The sequence below is a fragment of a genome, unplaced genomic scaffold, assembly GCF_019419815.1.
Source record: "Pyrus x bretschneideri cultivar Hongxiangsu unplaced genomic scaffold, Pyrus_bretschneideri_v1 Contig122, whole genome shotgun sequence".
NCBI lineage: Eukaryota > Viridiplantae > Streptophyta > Magnoliopsida > Rosales > Rosaceae > Pyrus > Pyrus x bretschneideri.
The window spans coordinates 282,767-304,326 of record NW_025999416.1 but is presented as its reverse complement, the minus strand read 5'-3'; the positions used below and the strand labels follow the sequence as shown (position 1 = coordinate 304,326).

Below are 21,560 nucleotides of genomic sequence, written 5' to 3'. Positions count from 1 at the left end.
TTATATACTTATGCTTTTCCCAGAAAGTGAAATGAAACGTTTATATGTTTATATGCCATGCTTATTATTTGCCATTTATTTACGCATTATTAGTCGCAGATATATATATATATATATGTTTGGTGCTGCGGACGCACAGGTAAGTGCCAGGTGAGTTATGATTTATGTTTATGTTAAGTAGAGAGCTCATAACCTGTACCCCCGGTGTTAGTGCTCCAGCCCAGAGTTGGGCACAGTCCTTCACGTGATGTTCACCTCCCGAACCACACTCTCATCTTGGATCCAAGTTAGGTGGACAGTCCTGTCGTACAGACCACTTTAGGTGGTTCCGACTCGTAAGTGACCCGCGATTAGTCGCCCAGCCTTCACGTGATCGTAGCACTTGAGCGTATTTATTATACACCCAGTCCTGTCGTGTAGACCACCCTAGTTGGTTTCGACTCATGTGCAGGTACAGTTAGTGAGGTGGAGATCTGAGCTCTAGATTCAGTCGTACAGGTCACGTTAGGTGACTCCGGCTGATAGATTACATGGCATTGATTTAACATTACCTGAGCACTGCTTTTGGCATGGCATATTTCTGAGCATGACTTATGTATATGTATATTCTATTTTTTTGGGAAGTATACAGGTTTTACGGCGAGGGGTTAGAATCTTGTTTATGAAATGGTTTTTGAAAAGCTTTGTTTTTGCCCACTCACACTTTTTGTTTTGCGCCCCTCCAGGCTCGCACTTTTGGCGGCTCCCTAGAGGATTTCCCCGGCATATCTGACAGATTATCACCAGTGTAGGACCACCTTTGGGTGTGTTTTTGTAGTGTTATTTCTCCCGGACTGCATTAGGTCTTCAAGCTCTGAATTTTGTTTTTCACACTTACGCTTGCACATGTATGTTCTTACTTTGTGTAAAGCTGGTTTTTATTTATTCGTACTTTTATTATTATTTTATTAGCTTCCGCACTGTGCACTTGGTTACGTCACTTCCACGTGACGGCCAGCATGCCCTGATCTCGATCGGGGTGTGTCAGTTTATGTGAAAAATAGTGCTATGTGAAAAGCCTTAATGAAAACATCGTCAATGTAACTCCTGAAGACAATATTTCAACCCAGAATTCCAATACCATTTCTCTTGGTGATTGATGAAACTTGAAAGGTTCTATTGTCAAAAACATGCAAGGTTAGCGCAACTTCCTTCATTTTGCATATCCTTGAACATTTGGTATTTTGTGTAATGTACTAATGTCTTTTCTTTAGGATCTTATTTTGGGGAAAGTAATAGTTGAAAGATTAAATTTTTTATTTAATTTTTTATTATGTTTTAAGTAATATTTATGTGACAATGTGGTATGCAGATACTAATTTAGTATTATGTTTTCTATTTTTATTTTATTTTTGGTCAAATTAAGTTTTTCATTTTCATTATTTATTGATTTAAAATATATTTTCTTTAATGGGTAATAAGTCGGGTTGGGTTATATTACCTTAAAATACTAACAGATCGATTTCGGGTCAAGCCATATTACCTGTTTACTTTAAGGGGTATTACACGACCCGTTAAGATATTGAGTATGTCACGAAAACGACACGAACACGGAAAACACGACATGAACGCCAAGTCTAGTTGGTATTGATTTTAAGGGGTTTAAATTTGGGACTTAGAAAATTATATCGTAGGAATTGGGACGAAAGTGACCCTAGAATTAAGCTAGTTTATGTGGATATAAAGAAATAAGTGCAAGAAGGTGGATGATCAAGTAGTAGTATGGTATCAAGAGAAAGTTCAAATCAACACCTATCCTCTTTCTACTTTCGCTAACCAAGCAACATCCATCTCCACAATAAAAAATATAAAATAAAAAACTTTATCAAGAAGTCCACAGAGAATTGCCTATATATACACCCGTCCAATAAACTGCAAATTAACAAAGAAGAACATGGCTTCTATGCTTGGAATTCTTACTGAGTGGCCATGGAAATCTCTTGGAAGCTTTAAGGCACTTTCTTACCTAATTATTGTTCCATATCTCTCTCTCTCTCTCTCTCTCTCTCTTTCTTTCTCTTTTGAATTCCTATATATACATTCATGCTATATATTGGACTGCATGCTTATACAGTGGGTTAGGGTTTAGTCATTGAACATTATATATCATTAGCTTTGTCATGATACATTTTTATTTGTGTGTTATTGTTGACCCTAAAACCCAACCTACATGGCGTGCAGGCCTAGTAATTAGTAAGCTAACTATGTCATTCGGTTATGTACAGGGCGTGCCAACTCGTCGGTTGAGCTCGACCAGACAGTAAAATATGTTAATGTTTTGTTGGGCGCGCTACTGACTTCTTGATCTTGCGACTGCGGCTGAGGAAGGAGCACGCCTCAGCCTTCGGGTTATAGAGCCTGAAGACAAGGCTGCTAATCTTGTGAAGTTCACGGATTGTCGACACCGGGTTCAGTCACCATGATTATATTCATGAGAATATAAGCATACCGAACTGGCACTAAGCTATACGAACACAAGTACTCGAAAAAGATGAATGTCTTGATGGTGAATGTGGTTCGGCCGTCAGAATGCCAAACTCTAAAACTTACTTATGGATATCCAATCATAAACAACTCATCGTTCAATATGTCGAGCCCAGTAACTTGTAACACCTCACTTCGCCAAGAAGGCTAATGAGATAACCTTTGTCAATAGGGACTCGAAAATCCTTCTTAACCAAGACTTGGATAGATAACCAATCGACCTCGACGCAGTGCTGTTTATCCAAACTGTAGGTGTTCCGCGGTCGGCTGATTTTATGGCAGTAGTGTTGTTTATCCAAACTGAAGATGTCACCAATTGCCTTCACAGTGCTGTTTATCCAAACTGAAGATGTGTTGGTAGAAAAAGAAAACAAAAATCTCAAGGTTATTGAGAGGTTTCGTGTAAAGCGAGAGTTGGCATAGGGCAGTTTGTGTGTTGAATTAGAGGGAGCTCAAATGATACATTGCCCCTTATATTTATAGCAGTGAACCTACTCCTGGCCGAGTTAAAACCATGCTCGGATTAGGACTCCTTATCCTGATCTAACTAGGACTCGACTAATCCTAATTTAATTAGGACTTTGAACCCACCTCCATAATGAACTAGATTCATTCCCTGACTCTCAGTGCCTTCAGCTCTAACACCTCAGGTGGTATAAGGATTTAACCTTCGTCTTTATCCAAATCAATCATTCTCACAAAAAGACTCGACCAAAACTGACTAGACAACTCCTAGTGCCTAGCCAGCCTATGATACCCTAGAAGACCGCTGGACCAAGAGTCTCTACCCATTTTGTTACTCTCAGCCTAAATTGTCATTTTGGGCCCAAACATTGCCCCTTTGCTTCTAAGGTCTTCGGCCTATAGCTCTTTGGCCGAGTTTCTACCCTGAAGAAGTGAAATTAAACCCTTAATGTATCTTTGGACGACAACGAAAAGTCCCACATATTCCATCCACTCAGGTGTATTTATGAAGCACGATCACATGATCGTAATTTTGTCAGATGCTCTGCCATGTGGCGACTCCTTAACCTACTCTTTTGCCATTAATAATGACCCTCGAAACATGCAACCATTGAAACGTCCCTTCACCATTAAACCCGCTGTCATACACAAACATGCATCCTTAAACCACGAAAACCTCGGTCCCTTTACCTGGATCTTCTGAATATCCATCATGATTATCAAATTCTTCGGTCGATTCTACCCCCTATTTAGAAAATCAAACAATTGATCTTCCTCCCAGAATGCCTATAAATACCCGACTCTGCTTTATTCATATTTTACGCTTTCAAAACCCTTGAATCTCATGCCGTTTGCTATTTCAACCTAAAAAATCTCAAAATCCAGAAAACTCCCAAACCCAGAAAAATCCTTGAATCTTCAACAATGGTTTCCAACACTTTTATCACCAAGCTTTTTGCGGAGTGTACCAAGTGTAAAGACTTCATTAACCGAAACCCTATCAAAACCTTACGGTTTGAAGGTGATTCAATTGCTTCCCACCAGATATTGGGACCTCTTTTCAAGGATGTCGTCCCAAAGACCATTACTGAAATGCTCAAAGCCCACTGCTTGAAACCCTTGTTCCAAGGGTATGATTGGTCAAAGTGGGATTTGGCCAGGCCTTAAGGAGCCTGGCCCTCGAACCCTGCACCCTGGGCAGCTTGGGTCGAACGAATGGAGAAGTTTTTCAGCACAGAGTGGAAAACTCTTGGCATTTATGATATTATCAAGCTATCGACTATTAAGATTGTCATGGACTAGGAGCTTCTCACGATAGCTTTGAGTTTTTGGTGCTCAGTCACTAACATAATGGTACTCCCCTTCAGCCCCATTGGTCTTACCGTGCTCGACATATGGGCCATCCTCGGTATTTCTCCATCTGGTCTTCCCGTTGATACCATCCTTCATGGGTATCAATTCGACTTAGACATTAAATCATTATTCGACGAGCGTGCTGTCGAAGCCCTAAAGAAGAATTACCAAAAAGCCCCAAAAGAAGAAGTCCAGAAGTTGCACAAGAATTTCTTCAATTATAACACTCTCAACCACCACTTTGCTAGCCGATGGGAGGAAGACCTACGGAAAGAGGAACATGAAGCCTTCATCTTCTACTGGTACAACAAATTTATTATTTGTACCAAGTCAAATAAATGTTTGATCGAAAATATGCCAGTGGCCGAAGCCCTGGCCAGTGGTCACACCCTAGCTCTTAGCTTGGCCATCCTTGCCAACCTTATGCATTGCTTGGCCAAAGCGCCCGTCACCAAAATTGACCCGCACCAAAACAGCCCACTCTAGGTTTTCTAACTCTGGCTGCAAGTTTACTTCGCCACCCTAAGACCAGAAATCCCCAGCTCCAAGACCACTGAAGTGCTGGGTCTCCAATTGGCCTCTAGATCAGTTCATTCTCACTCGGCCAAAGAAGTCTTCAAGTACTTCTTCGGCCTAGAAGATCTTTCTAACGACGAATTCTTAGTATGCCGTTGTCAAGAGTACCCTTCTTCCATCAATCATCCATCCTCGGCATGAGATGAGACCAAAGATACCGCTCTTCGACAAAACTAGGGGGCACTCGTGCTAACTCGGGACTTTCCTCCCGACTGTGATGCTTGACGGGCGAGTTGGGAAGTTTACCACCTTCACTTTACTGCTCGGCAACTTGGCTACCTACAAAGATGCCATGTGCCTCTACTCACCTCCCAATCTCTTCTAAGTCGAGAACGTCTATCTGGTTCGTCAGAAAGAGAGTGTAGAGAGGCCGAGCGAGAATTTCAAGAAAAGTGCTCGAAACTCCACCTTCGGCCGAATGTCCCTGAAACTCAGAGCACTAGCACTTTTGCTGATTGATGGGACACATACATCCAAGAATTCTTTGGCACATCGGTTGAGGATGCTGTCAAAAACATTTTCGGCGATGGTCCAAAGAAAGCTCCCGCCCCAAAATTCAAAGAAGCGACCCAAGGTATACGTCCTTTATTTATTTTTGTCTCACTTAAGACTATGATCCTAACTTGAGTTTATTTTCAATGGGTCGTTCAATAAAGCAGGCTGACACGGCCACGACGGTTGCAACCAAAAAGAAGCTTGCTCCTCTAAAGAAAAGTGCAACTACTCAGGCTCATGCGGCATCTCTTACTCCAATGGCGGCGACTATTGTTCTAGTCACACCGAGCAAACGGCCTTGCCCTGAGACAATAATTGCTGGAAATGTTGCCCCACCCCAAAAATGCATTAAAAAGAAAGCATAGAAGGGTGAGCAAGAGATTCTTGTGATCTCAAGTCAAACCACAGGGGCAATTGCTCATAGCGTTTCTCTCCCTCCTTCTATTGTTGAGGCCTTAACGAAAGAGCTGCAAAATACTCAAATGGATCAGGCAACTCAAGTGCAACCTATTTTTCTAGCCGTGGTCGAACCAATCATCGCTCCATTGGTCAAGGGTCCTGTCGCTCCGAGGCTAACTGTTACTCATGATGTCGGTTCAGTAATCGTTGCTGTTGAGAAAGTGACAACTCTGGTCAAGAAAAGCCCTCCTCCAAATCCAAAAAAGAAATCAATAATCGTCGTGGAGAAAGAGGTATGACCATTTTTGTTAGCAATTTTCCTTCTCTACTTAACTGGACCGCCCACTAATAAACAACCTTTTTTCTATCTAGGAGGACAAGAGTGAAAAACCCTTGTTGATGAAGTGCCACCCATTATTCCTCAGTTGGTGGTCGAAATGGCGGGCCAAGTCAACCCTCCTGCTGCCAAAGCAAACATGGGGCATGAAGCGGTACCTACTGTCGAGATGGAAGCGACGGCAGATACGCTGATTCATCCCTAAGATCAGAATTTCATCATTCCTCCATAGGAGGTTACTTCGGCCTTTGTAAGAACCTTCATTATCCTTCTATTAACTTCTTGCTTTAGAATTCCAAACCAAAAATATTAAATGTCAGGTGCCTATTTACTCGTTTCATCAAAAATTCTATGTTGAATTGTGTTATCTATATTTCCTGGCCACTTCAGTGGTCGTCGAACATAGATAACCTTCATCGGCCGCATGTATTAGGAAGCAATCTTAAACACTGGGCTCAACCTTTAAGCTTTCTAGGTTTGAGCAATGAACCATGAGACATGGCCGAAGTCTCATCTCGACAGGTCTAAAACAAATTCTCTCTACTATCTTCTTTACAATTTTCCTTTTTCCTAAAATCTTTTCATGTGCAGCCTTCCAGGGAAGTCAAGTTCAACATTCTCCTCTCGAGTACTTCTGGAGTAGCCAGGTCATCTGCCCCGTCGACCGAACCTTCCGCAACCGCGGCCGAATCCAATGCCTTGGCCAAGTTGCAGGAACTCCTATCTTTTTCGGCCTTACAAGTCTTTCAATGTAAAGGCCTCGACTCTGTAGGAGACTGCTTGAACGATCTTGTAGCAAGTGGTTTGCTAAGCACGAAAGTGTTGTCCACTTATCTAATATCCTGGAGCAGACCCGGCAATACTTTACTTCTTTTGAAAGGGCTCTTCAGGCTGAGAACGACCTAAAGGTTGCAAAGATCGCTCATGAAGCCAATCAGCCAGAGGTTGAGACCATAAAAGCAAAGAAAACACAGCTGGCTGACCTTGATCATCAAATTACTGAGCTTTAATGTCAAATTGCCAAACGGCAAAGGTCGGCCATTGCTTCGAAATCCGAAAAAGATTTTGAAGCGAATAAGGCTTAACTAATAGACTTCGTGGCTGGCACAAAGCAGATACATCAACTTCAACTTGATAAAAGAACAAGGCAAGCCGAAGTCACAATGGGTGAAGTAAGATGGTTGGAACTAAGGGCCGCTCTTGAAGCTTTCCTTCCTTTGACCCTTTAGGATTTTGTCTTTAGTAATCAACTGTTGGAATCTTTTGTAACTTCACTTGTACGACCTTTATTGCAAAATTAATCAAACGAAACTTTTATTCTGGCATCTCCCAAGTGACTGGATAGTATTTCTTTAAAAATTTCCCATTGATTAGTAGCTTATGAATTAGACTGGTTCGATTTTTAAAGTGTTAAGCCCCCCTGCCAAGAACTTTATGGACGACGAACGGTCCTTACCAATTCGGCGACCATTTCCGGAATCTAGGATATTTGATTCCTAGGGGCAACACGGTTTGCCACACTAACTCTCCCTCGCCGAACGTTTTTTGTCTGACTCGTTGATTATAGGCTTGCTCGACAATCTTTTTCTGTGCCACCAATAAATTATAAGCATCAAGCCGAACTTCCTCTAAGTCTTCTAACTCTTGTCTCATGGCCTGGTTATATTCGACACTGAACAAACTACTTTGCTCAATTACTTGCAACGAGTTTATACTTAACTCGACTGGTAACATCGCGTCGTGTCCATAAGTCAATGTATATAGGGTCGTCCCGGTTGTTGATCGGAATGAGGTTCGATATGCCCATAAAGCCTCGTTTAACTTCAAATGCCACATACCAGGCTTTTCTTTTATCATTTTTTTTCAAGAATGCCGATCAACACTTTATTACTTGCATCGACCTGTCCATTTACTTGTGGGTAATACGGCATGGATTGTTTGAGTCAGATTTTCAAGTTTGTCGTATATTCTTTGAACCATTCGGCTGTAAAGATCGTGCCATTGTCAGTTATGATCATTTCTGGTACCGAATCTGGTCACGATGTTTTCTTCTACAAAATTGCAAACTTCCTTGGATGTCAATTCAGCGTATGATTTTGCTTCGACCCACTTAGTGAAGTAGTCAGTTGCCACAAGTATGCATGCATGTTTTGCTGTTCCAGAAGATGGTGTAATTTTACCGTTACATCCATGGCCCATCCTCTGAACAGCCACGGTTTGGTGACCTAGTGGAGTAAGGAACACGTCTCAGCCTTCGGGTTCTAGAGCCTGAAGACAAAGCTACTAATCTTACGAAGTTCACGGATCGTCGGCGCCGGGTTCGGTCACGGTGACTAGACCTGACATTCGTGTTGTGTTTCTCGTGTTTGTGTCGTTTTCATGTCATACCCGATAATTTAATGGGTCGTGTCGTGTAATATCCGTTAAAGTAAACGGGTAATATGGCCCGACCCGAAATCAACCTGTTAATATTACCAGGTAATATGAGCTGACCCGTTACCTGTTAAGAAAAATATATTTTAAATCAATAAAAATGAAAATGAAAAACATAATTTGATCCAAAAAAATGTAAAACATAATACTATATTTGTATATACATACTAAATTTTGGAGTTGACCTCTTCATGAAAGTTGTAAAACCTTTTATTACGAGTGATTACATTTTTCACACTTCTACTATAATTATTATTAATTTTATTAATTTTGCACTCAAATAAAAAACATTGTTCATGAGATTTGGAGGGTTTTAAAAACCTAAACGAATATGTAACCATTATCTAAGCGTTGAGAATGCAATTATGAACGTTTATTATGCTTTCACATTTTTTAGACTTATACATTAATGATTATGAATTTTATTTATTTTGAACTCCCTTAAAAATACTATTTATGAGGGTTTGTATGGTTTTAAAAATTCAAACAATCATATACCCATCCTCAAAGTGTAGAGGATGCGACTACGAGAGTTTGCATATTTTTCGCACATGTAAATTAATTATTATATGTTTTTTTAATGTGTTTGGTATTTTTAAATTACTTGATATTTTTATTTTTAATGTGTTTTATGATTTTTAATCTCAATCTTTGCCAATAATATACTATAAAAATAAATAAATAAAACTTAAATTTTAAAATTTATATAGAATAATAATTAATAAATAATATATACATATTCATTATATTTATTGTATTTTATATTAAGTTTTTTTTAGTAGTTTAAAAAATTAAAATCGTCAAAATAACTTTTTTCTTATGGTGTCGAAACAGGTTACCTGCGTGTCACTTTTATGTAAACCTGTTAAGGACCCGTTATTAATGGGTTATTATCGTGTGACCCGATAATGATCTGATTAGTTATCATGTTGACCTGAAACCCATTATATTCGTGTCGTTTACATGTCATATTAACGGGTCGTGTAAGAAATTGCCAGGTCTAACGGTGACTATATTTATGAGAGTATAACCACGCCGAACTAGCACCAAGCTATACGGACACAAGTACTTGAAGGAGATGTATGTCTTAATGGTGAATGTGGTTCAGCCGTCAAAATGCCGAATTCTAAAACGTACTTGTGAATATCCAATCATAAACAACTCGGCATTCAATATGCCGAGCCCAATAACTTATGACACCTCACTTCGTCAAGAAGCCTAATAAGATGACCTCTGTCAATAAGGACTCGAAAATCTTTCTTGACCGAGACTTGGATAGATAACCAGTCAACCTCGACGCAGTGCTGTTTATCCAAACTAAAGGTGCTCCGCGGTCGGCTGATTTTACAGCAATAGTGCTGTTTATCCAAACTGAGGATGTCACCGATTGTCTTCACAATGCTATTTATCCAAACTGAAGATGTGTTGGCGGAAAAATAAAAATCTCAAGGTTGTTGAGAGGTTTCGCGTAGAGTGAGAGTTTGTGCAGGGCAGTTTGTGTGTTGAATTGGAGGGAGCTCGAATGATAAACTCCCACTTCAATTTATAGCAGTGAACCTACTCTTGGTTGAGTTAGAACCACACTCGGATTAGGACTCCTTATCCTGATCTAACCAGGACTCGGCTAATCCTAATTCAATTGGGACTTTGAACCCGCCTCCATAATGAACCAGATTCATTCCTTGACTCTCAGTGCCTTCAGTTCTAACACCCCTAGTGGTATAAGGATTCAACCTTCATCTTTATCCAAATCAATCCTTCTCGCAAAAGAATTCGACCGAAACCAACTAGACAACTCCTGGTGCCTAGCCGGCCCATGATACCTCGGAAGATTGCTAGACCAAGAGTCTCGGCCCATTTTGTTACTCTCAGCCCAAATTGTCATTTTAGGCCCAAATAGTTATATCTTGCTGCAATAATTCCTTCGGCTGTGAATTATATATGCTGGGTTCTCACTTGCAGTACCTCATCATGGCTCCTTGGGTCATTCACAGCACATTATTGTTCATGGTGAATGATGGAAAAGATAAAGATATAACTTACTTCTTTATATTTCCGCTTATGATTTGGAGGATGATCCACAACCAGATATGGATCACTCTTTCTAGACATCGAATAGCAAATGGCAATGGTCGAATTCTTGACAAGGGTCTTGAATTCGATCAGGTTGACAGAGAAAGAAATTGATTGGTGCATTGGGATTCCATTTACATTTTATGTTCCGTAAATTTAATTCCATACTTTCCCAATTTCCTTTTGCTCGAGCCCATCTCGACACCTCCCGAGTAATATCCCAACACACAAATATAAAAATCGAGACAAGAGTTATGGCTCGGCAAGTTGTTCATGAAGGCATCTCGAGCAATGAAGACTAAGCAAAAAGTATGAATGCGAGGGTTAATTAAGTCTTCTCACCCGTGCTAATAGTTTTATTCATATGGTAAACTGCCAATTTTCCCTTTGAACTTTCATTGAGTTTTTGATTTTCTCTCTAAACTTTTCAATTACAATATTAAGAACTCAAACTAATTTCTGTATCAAATGGGAAGACAAATTTTACATGTAAAAATTCTCAAAGCATGTATTTTGCTTTTACCTCAAACATGACGAACTTCTAAAAAATTTAAAAAGAGGCGGAAAAGTCTTTTTCGAACCTCTCAAGAAAAAGGTTTTTTTTTTTTTTTTTTTTTCCTCCAAAATTTTCCGTTTAAACCTGTCTTTCTAGACTAAATTTTTATTTTGAACTTTTTATTATGCATACTAGCAATTTGTAAACATGCGATGATACAAGTTTTAAATAAAATTACAGTTTTTCTTTGATTATTTAAACTAGGGTGAACTATCAATTTAGTCTTTGAATTATCACTTGAGTGAAAATTAGGTTCCTAAATTATTATTATTTTAGAAAAATCAATCCTTGAATTATAAAAATATGCCAATTACATCCCTAATATTAGATTCAAAGCTAGTATATTCAATTTTTAGTCAATTTAAATCACATTACTTGCATGTGATACACATTGCATGGTAGATTAGAAAATTTTCATAAAGAAATAGTGTAGGGACTTAATTTTGGAGGGTAAATTAGACGTTAGATTCGCAACCTATGTGAAATGTTAAGGGGTTATAGGCAAGAGAAAAAACGGTATTACACTCTAAAGTATATCAAGTGACTTAAGTTGACGAAAAAATTAATCAGAGACCTAATCTTCACTGAGGTGATAATTCAGGGACTAAATCATCACTTCACCTTTTAAACTAATATCAAAATCATTTAACATAAAATTGACGTATTAGTGATTTCGCTCTCTTTCATTAACAAAAAGGGATCTCTTAATATATCTCTTAATATAATTAGTATATATAGACATTCAAGATTAATAATGTTTCTCATCGAATAATTAACCTTTATTTTAGTATCCAAGTATAATATACGTATGTTCAATACGATAGTGTACCTAATGAAATGAAAAAATTAATCAAAACTTAATCCCAACATTCTGAGTGCAATGAATAAACAATTTGATCTAAAATTAAAAGATCTAACTAACCCTATTTGTTACGGGGATAACCAAATATTATTCAATGGAACCCTATTGTACCTCGCCAACCGATTTTTCCCTGGGGCTCAAAAGATACCACCTTGGAGGACAGACGGGGTTGTTTCAGCAGTTCTACTTCATGCTGGTCAGGTGGAGTACCTCTACTATTGGTTTCACAGAGTACTTCACCATCATTACCTCTACTCTCGCTACCATTCTGATCACCATTCCTCAATCGTTACCGAGCCTATTACTTGTAAGACTGCTACCCCATATCATTTCATAACCTCATCATTATTTTTTAACGTTGGACGATAAATTTTGACGATCATAATATAATTTTGTAGAACATAACGGTACCAGTACCCAGTTTTTAATGGATATATTGTGTGTGTGTGTGTGTTTATTTTCCTTAACAAATGATATTATTTACATTAAAGGAAGATGGTGGGTTTAATCTCACAATGGACTAGTAATAATGGATATAATATATATATATATATGTGTTGTGTTGTGTCTATGTAATCTTGCTATTATATTGCAGCTGTGATAATTCACCCATTTGCGGAGCACATGGTATATTCCTTGGTCTTCTCAATACCAATGCTGGCAACTGTCTTCATGGGAACAGTGTCTACCGTTTCCTTTGCTGGCTATATTACTTATATTGACTTCATGAATAACATGGGACATTGTAAATTGGAAACGATGCGAGTTGCTTCCAAACTTTTCTCAAGTATTGTATCATCTTTGGATATGTCATCGTGTGCATTCCTGAGTCTTGATTGGTGTTTAGCTAAGAATTTGAATGGATTGCAAGCTTTTTCACTACTAAGTCTTTTTGCTAGCCGGGTGACTACTGGTAAAGCCTCATACTCTGCTTTGTCGTTAGATGCTTTGAAGTTAGGACGTTGTTGGCTTGATTGACACGACGGAGATCTGCGGGGAAAGCTTAGCACGACTGGGAGTCGTGGTGCATAATAGGCATGTCTAATAGTTGTGGAACTAGGGCATTGTGATGCATAGCAGGAAGTGGTGCTCAATTGCTGGTGTAGGGCCGCTTTAGGGCTGAGTTGCATGCAGTAGGAAACGGTTTTCAACTTCCGGTGTTGGGTTGTTCCTATGTAGAATCTCTTGAGGTGACGTGGACAAGACCTGTTTCCGATGCCTGGTGGTTAGAGGAACTTTTCTATAGGTTGGGCTGGTATATCCTTTTATTGTTTGTCTACCCCTAGCATGCCTTCTCACACTTATCGTCTTATTCGTCTTACTTCTCATTCTTAATTGCCTTGAAAAATGGGATTTCAATTGTCGGTGAATTGCAAGGGAAAATGGTTAAGTATGGCTGCTTATCTGGTCAGACCTTGGATCTCCTTCAAAGTAGTTGGGGACTTGATATCCTGGATCGCTTGGATCTGCTTTAGATGTGCACGTAGAGAAGTTAAGCTTCATTTTGTACTCCCCTAGGATGTTGAATGCCTCTGCCAAATTGTTGATGTGGTTTGACAACTGCTTAGGGTCAAGAAAAATGTGCTTACGTCTTCTTCGTGTTCCTATCTTGACTCATCTACTAGAGGATCGTCCTGGACACCATTTTCTTGCCCTGCCTGCTTTGATTGTTATTTAGTTATTGGGTCGTCCTTCTGCACCTCAATGGCTTCTACTGGGATAAATGACTTCTTATTTGACGTCTTCAGAAGTTGCACAGTGCATCGTAGGATGCAACTTGGTCTAACTTGATTTCTCTGACTTATCCTCTAGGGATGCAAAATCGAATTTTCTAGTACTCAATAGAGATTATGACGCCTAGTTTCACTAGCCAGGGTCAACCTAGAATCCTGTTATAGGGTGACAAAACTCTGACTATTGTGAACATCTGCTTAGAGACAACTAGTGGTGTTCTAATGTCGAGTGTTATATAGTTGATGGCAATCGAGGTGTGACTGTTCAATCTAGTGATTACCTCGGTTCGGTGTCTGATCGTGCTCTCTAGACCCATTTCTGAATCACTAAAGGCTGAGGAGGTTAACTGTGTTTCCATTGTCCACCATCATTTTATTGACTATGGCATATGCTAGTTAGACAGTTATCACTAGGGCATCGTCGTTGAAGAATGATCCATACACTTGCATATCGGTTTGTTCTTGTTGTTGGACTACTTATGGTCTGCTTTTTAAATGTTGGGTTGTTTGTTGTATTGTAACGTCCAACAATGTTAGCCTCCTCCGTCTTAAACCTCTTGGCACAGTTATGGAGTGTCTCATCGGTGGTTTCAATGCGCTACTTCCTTCTAGATCTTTATTCGTTGAGGTAGCAAAGCCTTCTATTGCCCCCACAAGTGACCTACAGATCTGTGCTGCTCTTCTTGTGTCCTACTCGTTCTTGTCGCGGTTGAAATACACGTCATTCGTTTTTTGCTGGCGCGCTTGCTGCTCGTGGTTGCACTTGGTCATAAAATGGAATTGAACTTGAGCTTAAGCATTTTTACTTCCTTCTGAACATACTTCCATTATAGTGATGAAGCCTTGATTGCCTCCAACGGTGGTTTGTAGGTTTGTGTTGCTTCTCTCAATGACCTGCTTGTTTGTGTCGCGACTGCGTTATACATGGTTCGTCTCTGCCTAGCGAGCGGGTTGCTCGTGGCTGCACTAGGCATTGAGTGCCAATTGAGCTTGAGCTTGAGTATCCTCGAATTTCTTCTTGTTCCATGTACTGCGTGCTCTGGTATAAGGTAGAAGGAACTCCCTGCAAGCCATGTTATGAGTGAGCACTGTGTTGGATTCGGGTCTTGAGTGTTTGCCTGAATGTAGATCCAACTGTGGATGTGCACTCATCTTCTAGCCTTTTAGAGAGATGGTCTATTTCTCAGTGCACTAAGTGGGAGAAAATGTTTATGCGTGGACCGATAATGGAGTGCACGCTGCCTGAAAGCCAGTTCATAGCTGGTTGAGCGGCTGCTTATCGGGATGCCTTTGGAAAGAATATTGTCATCACATTCCAACTTACTTCGGGACACCTCGTCAAAAGTGCGCTGCTTGTTGATGTGCTCAAGGAGTGGGTTTGCCAAAGTGGATTGCTGCGCGAAGGCGTTGGTCAAGTTCGTAATCTGTCAGTACATCTCCATGAGTGGTGGAAGTGTAATGGACGTCAGGTAAGAATTTTGAGCTTCAACGAGCCAAATCTGCATAAAAATAGGTTAACAACATCATAAACGAGTTTAGATCGCCAAAAAAACTGCTAAAACGGTCGTTGAAAATTTTTTTGTTTCACCGATGGACCAACCAGTCCAGTCAGAATCTGTCTGGGCATAAAAAAAGTGCAGATCCAGGTCCCTAGGTCGGGCTGACCTGCATGGCTACAAGCTGAAGCACCTAGGCCTGTGGGTGCGCTCTCGGATTTTCTAAAATGGGCTTCCTGCTTGTTGAGGCTTAGGCCCGCTGCTGATCTTATGGGTTTCTGCATGGGCCAACACCTTGGCCTATTCTAAAGGCCTGTTTTTTGGACATTGGCCAGCTTATGGCTTGGCTGAGCCCCTTATAGCTTAAGTCGCATCACTGAAGCTGTTGTAGGATTTCTCCGTCGGCCTTATGGCACTGGGCTTCGCTGTTGGGCTAGTGGCTGAAGGTAGTGGGTTGCCCTATTATGCTACAGGTGACTCCAGCAAGTGGTGGGTTTGGTTTTGGAAGGTTGGGTCATCTCCTGGACGCCATGCCTGATGCAACTTCCTTTGGAATTTTCTCCTAGATTATAGATGTGGCTGCCTCATGGCCTTCTCCTCAGGTGGTTGTTGCTGCAGCGTTTTGGGGAGCAATGGTGGTAGTTGTTATGAGCTGTCCCACGGGCCATTGCATGGTTGATGTCGCTGCTGTCATGACCATGGTGGTACTCTATTGAGTATACACTTGTGCATGACCTGCGAATACATCTCGTTTAGTGATGTGACATTAATATTTTGGATTTCGGTCCCAGTGCAATGATAGCCTGCGTGGATTTGTCATGGCTAAATAACACAGTTCTAAAAATCTCCGTCTAGCGCCACCTAGACCCCGCCTAGGCGCTAGGTGGTTGGTCACCGCCCCGATTAATGGCTAGGCATTTGAAAATTAAGAAAGGGCATCTAGACCTATTGAGGATCCCGCCTAACCCGCTAAGACCCTCATAGGTTGCGACTCAGACAAAAAATATATAACTTTCATTTTGCATTTTATTTTTTTTCAATAAATTTTAAGGGACTTGTTGGATACTTAAATGAACACACATTTTATGTTTTTTTTTTTCTTTCCATGTTTTCATTATGTTCCAATAGCTCATAATATATATGTCATTATATTTTGTAGTTTATGGTGAAATTATATTTATTTTAAGAATAAATAGACACTTATTTACATAAAATATAATAGATTTAATTAAATCCACCTAGATGCCCCCCTAGACCATGCCTAGCTGCCTAGCCACCTAGGCGCTAGGCTTCAGTCCGTCTCCCGACTAGCGCCTAGCGTCATTTAGAACCTTGCTAAATAATAGTTCGGCAGTAGGATTTTTTATTATATACACACACACACACACACACAATGAGATATTTACACTAAGAGGTAAGGGAGTAAATCGGTTTCGAACCTGTCATTCATGAGATTCGAACCTAAATCATCTTAGTTACAAGTGAAAAGAAATACTACAAGATCATAATATTAAGTGATGATAACATTTTTTTTTTTAATGATAAATGAACATATGTTTTTGATACTACAAAACCATAGTACCTTACAGTTGATAAATTGTTAATAATTTGACCAAAATAAAAAGTGTTGTATATATATCACTGGTATTCCATTCACCAGACTCTTCATCGGCCCTCGCCATTACAAACAGATTTACTCCCTTAGGATCAACAGTAGGAAATATCCGACCAAACTACCAAACGGCCTTAGCCACCCCTTATGATCCCTACTCTTCAGTTCGTTCTCCAGCTCCTTCACAACCCAAAACACCTAGCTATGCTAAAACCTCTCCATATATCCAAAACCCCACTACTGAAAAGCTTTTTTGCATACCTCTTGACATTGATAAAAATCAACCTCCAGAACGCATTGCTAAATTGCTTCTGCCCCCAAATTCTCATTATCTCCCAGCAGCACCATACAAAAGCCTCAAATACTACCAGGCCATTCTCTCTGAGACCAAAAGCATTGCTATTAAGCCAATCTATAGCACCACTAACCAAAATAAAATTTTATACCATTCACTTCATATTGGAAAATTTCTCATTGAGCAAGATTGGGGTCTCCCACTTTATCATACCAAACCCCTTCACACCCAGCATGTTCTCATACCAAACAACAATTATAATTATTATGATTACATTCAAGCTTGGACTAATATTTTTCTTCATCAGACGGAAGATTTTAGTCATTCATGGTTCGTGACTTTTGATAAAAGTTTCAGAATGAGATTCCCAGCATGGTTTCCAGACTGGTGGGCTACTCATGGCCCAAATATTTCCCTTGTTCCTGATGATCTTCGTCAAGCACTAAACAATAGTTTCAAGACTGGTTTTGACCGTAGCCGTTTTGACAGCAGGGTTTCCCTATTCTCTCTATTCATGGCCAAATACAGAGTTCCATGGATCTTAAAATGGAATTTCCAGTTAGACAATGGAGGAATCTTCAGGGCCCGGTGGGTAAAATGGTGGGACAAATTCAATCACCAGAAGATTCTTGATCTAGTTCGTGCAGATTTTCCCCAAAGTTCAACCCCAGCAATTGCTGCATCTCCCTCGCAGGCCTTGCCAGACACTCAGCAATTTCCTGAGCTCCCGAGACCTCAAGAACCAGTTCAGTCTCTATCAGACATTAGTCCATCCTCCTCCCTCAAAGGAAAGTCCAAGTCAGCCAAATCCTCTAGCTCAAAGAAAGAAAAATCTGCAAAGACTACCCAGCTTCTGGATATGGCCCATCTGCTCATGGCTGAAGCAGCAATGCTACAAAAAAGAAAAGGTTCAGATTCGGACTCTGACGCATCTGATGCCTCATCTCAACTTCCCTCCAAATGGGCAGATCAAGCAGATCTTCAAGATGCCCAAGATCCGTTTGATTATTGAACTGCATTTTTGCCCATGTGATTGTGTCAGCCCAACAACATCATCAGCAGTAGCTGTTATCATCCCTTTCACAAAAGACAAGGCATTATTCTTCAATAGTGAAATACAAAAAGGTCACTATTCACAAATAGTGAAAAACAAAAAGGTCACTATTCACAATAGTGAAAAACAAAAAGGTCACTATTCATTTAACTTTTGTAAAAGAATCAAAGCATCTTCACTATTCATTCAGCTTTTGTAAAAGTATCATCGTGACTCCACAGTAAAGGTTCTTCAGTCAGTCAGCGGGATTCCCGGATCCATTTGGCAAGCCTCATTCAGTCTCCTCGCTCTATATAAGGAGGACTTATCTTCAGAAGAAGCATATAGTTTTTTAAACACTCTCTGCGTATTCGCAAGAACAGAGAATATTTCCAAACACTTGTAATACATATATTATTCAGGATGCCTGCGAGCTCCACCTTGTTTACTTATTTCATCTGCCATTAGGCAATACCTGTTTGTAATCTGCATTGCAGTAAGTTTTCAATAAAACTTATTTTCAAAAATATATTTGCATCATTACATTGAATTCATTATTTTCTTTATATGCTTTACTTCCGCACTCTGAATTATATGGAAGGCTATGCCTCCTGCTGCTATTTTATATTTTACTTCCGCACTTTACATTCTATGGAAGGCTTTGCCTCCTACCAGTAGTTCCGCCCCATATATATATATATATATATATATATATATATATATATATATATATCTTAGTTTTGTACTTCTTTTAGTTGCACAAAACTCTTAAATATTATTGACGGATAATTGAAACAAGAGGTCTTTTTTTATCTTTTCAATCCCAACAAAACTCATCCTAAAACTAAATTTAAATTTTTATAATCTTATTATTGTACTTCTTTTAGTTACACAAAACTCTTAAATTTTATTCACTGATAATTGAAACAAGAGGTATTTTTTTCTTTTCATTCCCTAAAACACTCATCCTAAAACTAAATTTAACTCTTATTCTATAGCCATATCAATAACTCTTAAAATTAACATCTAAAGTCTAGTTTGGTTTTTATCTAGTTTGGTTTTATAAAAAAAAAATTACAAAATATTCTTTTACAATGGCAACTAAAAAAATAATAAACGTTGAGCTTTTCCTTTTTCCCTTATGGAAATTTCATATATTTTGTCCTCCAAATTTTCAACCCACATCAACATTAAGGTTTGTAAATCTCTCTGTTCTCATTAACCTTTCACTAAATTTTTAAAATTTCATATATTTTGTTCCCCAAATTCGCAATCCATTCTTCTCATTTTTCAAGCGTTAATGGTTGAACTACTTCTTTAAATCATTAAGGAAGAAATCCAATCATTAACCACCACTCTATGTGGTCTACAAATATAGTCTCCCGCATTTTTCAATGACTTGATATTGGAAGGTTAATTTATCTTAAACCTCTTTAATTTTGATTAACTACTCTGGTAGGTTTTTTACCACAAGCAAAAGTAGGGTTAAAATCACTGAAAATACTTGCAAGAATACGAGGTAATTGTAGTATAATTGCTCATGCAAGGTCGTTGTCCCCAAAGATTGTTTGACTAATTCGTAATGAAATCAACTCTTAATTAACTATTAAAACAGATTTTTATCAAAGATTTTTTATTTTTGAGTTTGACAATATTGAATTAACAATTTAAAGAAACCTAGAAGTTAGAAAATAAAGGCAGCAAACAAAAAAAGGTTTTTTTAATTAAAATCAATTTAGGGAAAGATTAGGGTTTAGCTGTCACCGTCACAATCCTATACAATTGCATCAATTACTTATGAATTTCCACATCCATGCTTTGAAGGTTAGGTTTTCCTAATGCATATTTTCCTTGTGATGTTCAAGCGAAAACGTACATCTAGCATGCAATCTGTCTGTGATGTTCAGATCAAATATAAACATGCAAGACTCACTAAGCTTCGTGAAAACCCTTTGAAAAACCATGCAACCCTTAAGAGCATGTTGTTCACCCTAAGTGAACTTACAATTACTAATCACAAGAAGCCCTCCTCAATTTCAGGGTGATGTTCCAACAGAAATTGTATCAAATTACTTGTCTAAATACCCTAATGGTGATCAATCACTAAAATATATAGATAGTTTTAATCACAGTGATTAATAATTCAAAGCAAGCATGCATCCATTCATAAGCAAATTAATAAAATTACATATTCTTGCTAAGGCTTATGGCCCAACCCTAGCAAAAGAATTAGTTACGCATAGTCATAACTGAAATCATAGAAAATATTATTAAGAATAAAAGGAATAAAAAAAACCTTAAAGTAGAAAATCTTCAAGAACCCTAGCAATCACTCTTTGACTCCAAAATTTCATAAAAGAAAGCGTCGTCCCAAACTAGGGCTGACTAAAACCTTAAATATCTCCCTCAAAGCCAACCGCACAAACCCTAGGAACCAAGTCTCTTATTTTCACTAGGAAGCTAACTAATAATAATTATATATTAAAACATAAAGTCCTAGTTAAGTTAGGATAAACTGCACAGAAATTGTCCTGTCACATCCCGACCCGGGGCGGAACCACTTCCCGGGCCCACTCCACCACCGTAGCACGATATTGTCCGCTTTGGGCTTACCATTCCCTCACGGTTTTGTTTTTGGGAACTCACGAGCAACTTCCCAGTGGGTCACACGATATTGTCTGCTTTGGGCTTACCATTCCCTCACGGTTTTGTTTTTGGGAACTCACGAGCAACTTCCCAGTGGGTCACCCATCCTGGGAGTGCTCTAGCCCTCTTCTCACGTAACTTCGGAGTTCCCATGGAACCCGAAGCTAGTGAGCTCCCAAAAGGCCTCGTGCTAGGTAGAGATGGAAATATACATATAAGGATCGCTCCCCTGGGCGATGTGGGATGTCACATGTCCAGTCACGTTAAAAATAAGGATGTTCTAAACACATCTACAGAAGGTCATCTTGGACTCCAAAAACGCAATTCAAGCCCAAAACGTCACTATTCCAGCATTCCTTTATTTTATCGCCAGAAAATAACCGCTTGGTGGAAAAATATGATATTTTGATACGATCAAGCCAAGTGACTCATGAACGTCCTCCAACTGGAATTATTCCAAAATTTGTCCATTTGATTATGGTTTGCTCTAGAGTAAGTCAAAAGTCATATATTGAAAATACAATTTGAAGTATCAAAATTCTTCCAAAATAATTACCAAAACATACTAAGAATAGGGTAAAATATATAATATGAAATTGACTCATCATACTTTCTTATTGACTTGACATTAGATGATTAATTTCAACATGAAAAAAAGCATTTAGTGCCTGAA

General features: G+C 39.1%; 1 protein-coding gene across 1 annotated transcript; it reads left to right on the top strand.

Moving 5' to 3' along the window:
- Window positions 1-1,933: 1,933 nt before the first annotated feature.
- On the top strand, window positions 1,934-13,863 carry LOC125474632 (very-long-chain aldehyde decarbonylase CER1-like). The gene is made up of 6 exons (XM_048578558.1): window positions 1,934-1,993; window positions 10,544-10,766; window positions 12,146-12,379; window positions 12,668-12,864; window positions 13,179-13,327; window positions 13,641-13,863. Exons 1-6 carry the CDS (start codon window positions 1,934-1,936, stop codon window positions 13,861-13,863), a joined length of 1,086 nt encoding a protein of 361 aa, XP_048434515.1.
- Window positions 13,864-21,560: the final 7,697 nt, after the last annotated feature.

Excerpts from the sequence above, each read along its gene's own strand:
- LOC125474632 (XM_048578558.1), top strand. The coding sequence starts at position 1,934 with ATGGCTTCTATGCTTGGAATTCTTACTGAGTGGCCATGGAAATCTCTT. Across the intron at positions 10,767-12,145 it reads GGTTGACAGAGAAAGAAATT|GGGATAACCAAATATTATTC; the intron begins GATTGGTGCATT and ends CTATTTGTTACG. Across the intron at positions 12,865-13,178 it reads CCAAACTTTTCTCAAGTATT|GGCCGCTTTAGGGCTGAGTT; the intron begins GTATCATCTTTG and ends TTGCTGGTGTAG.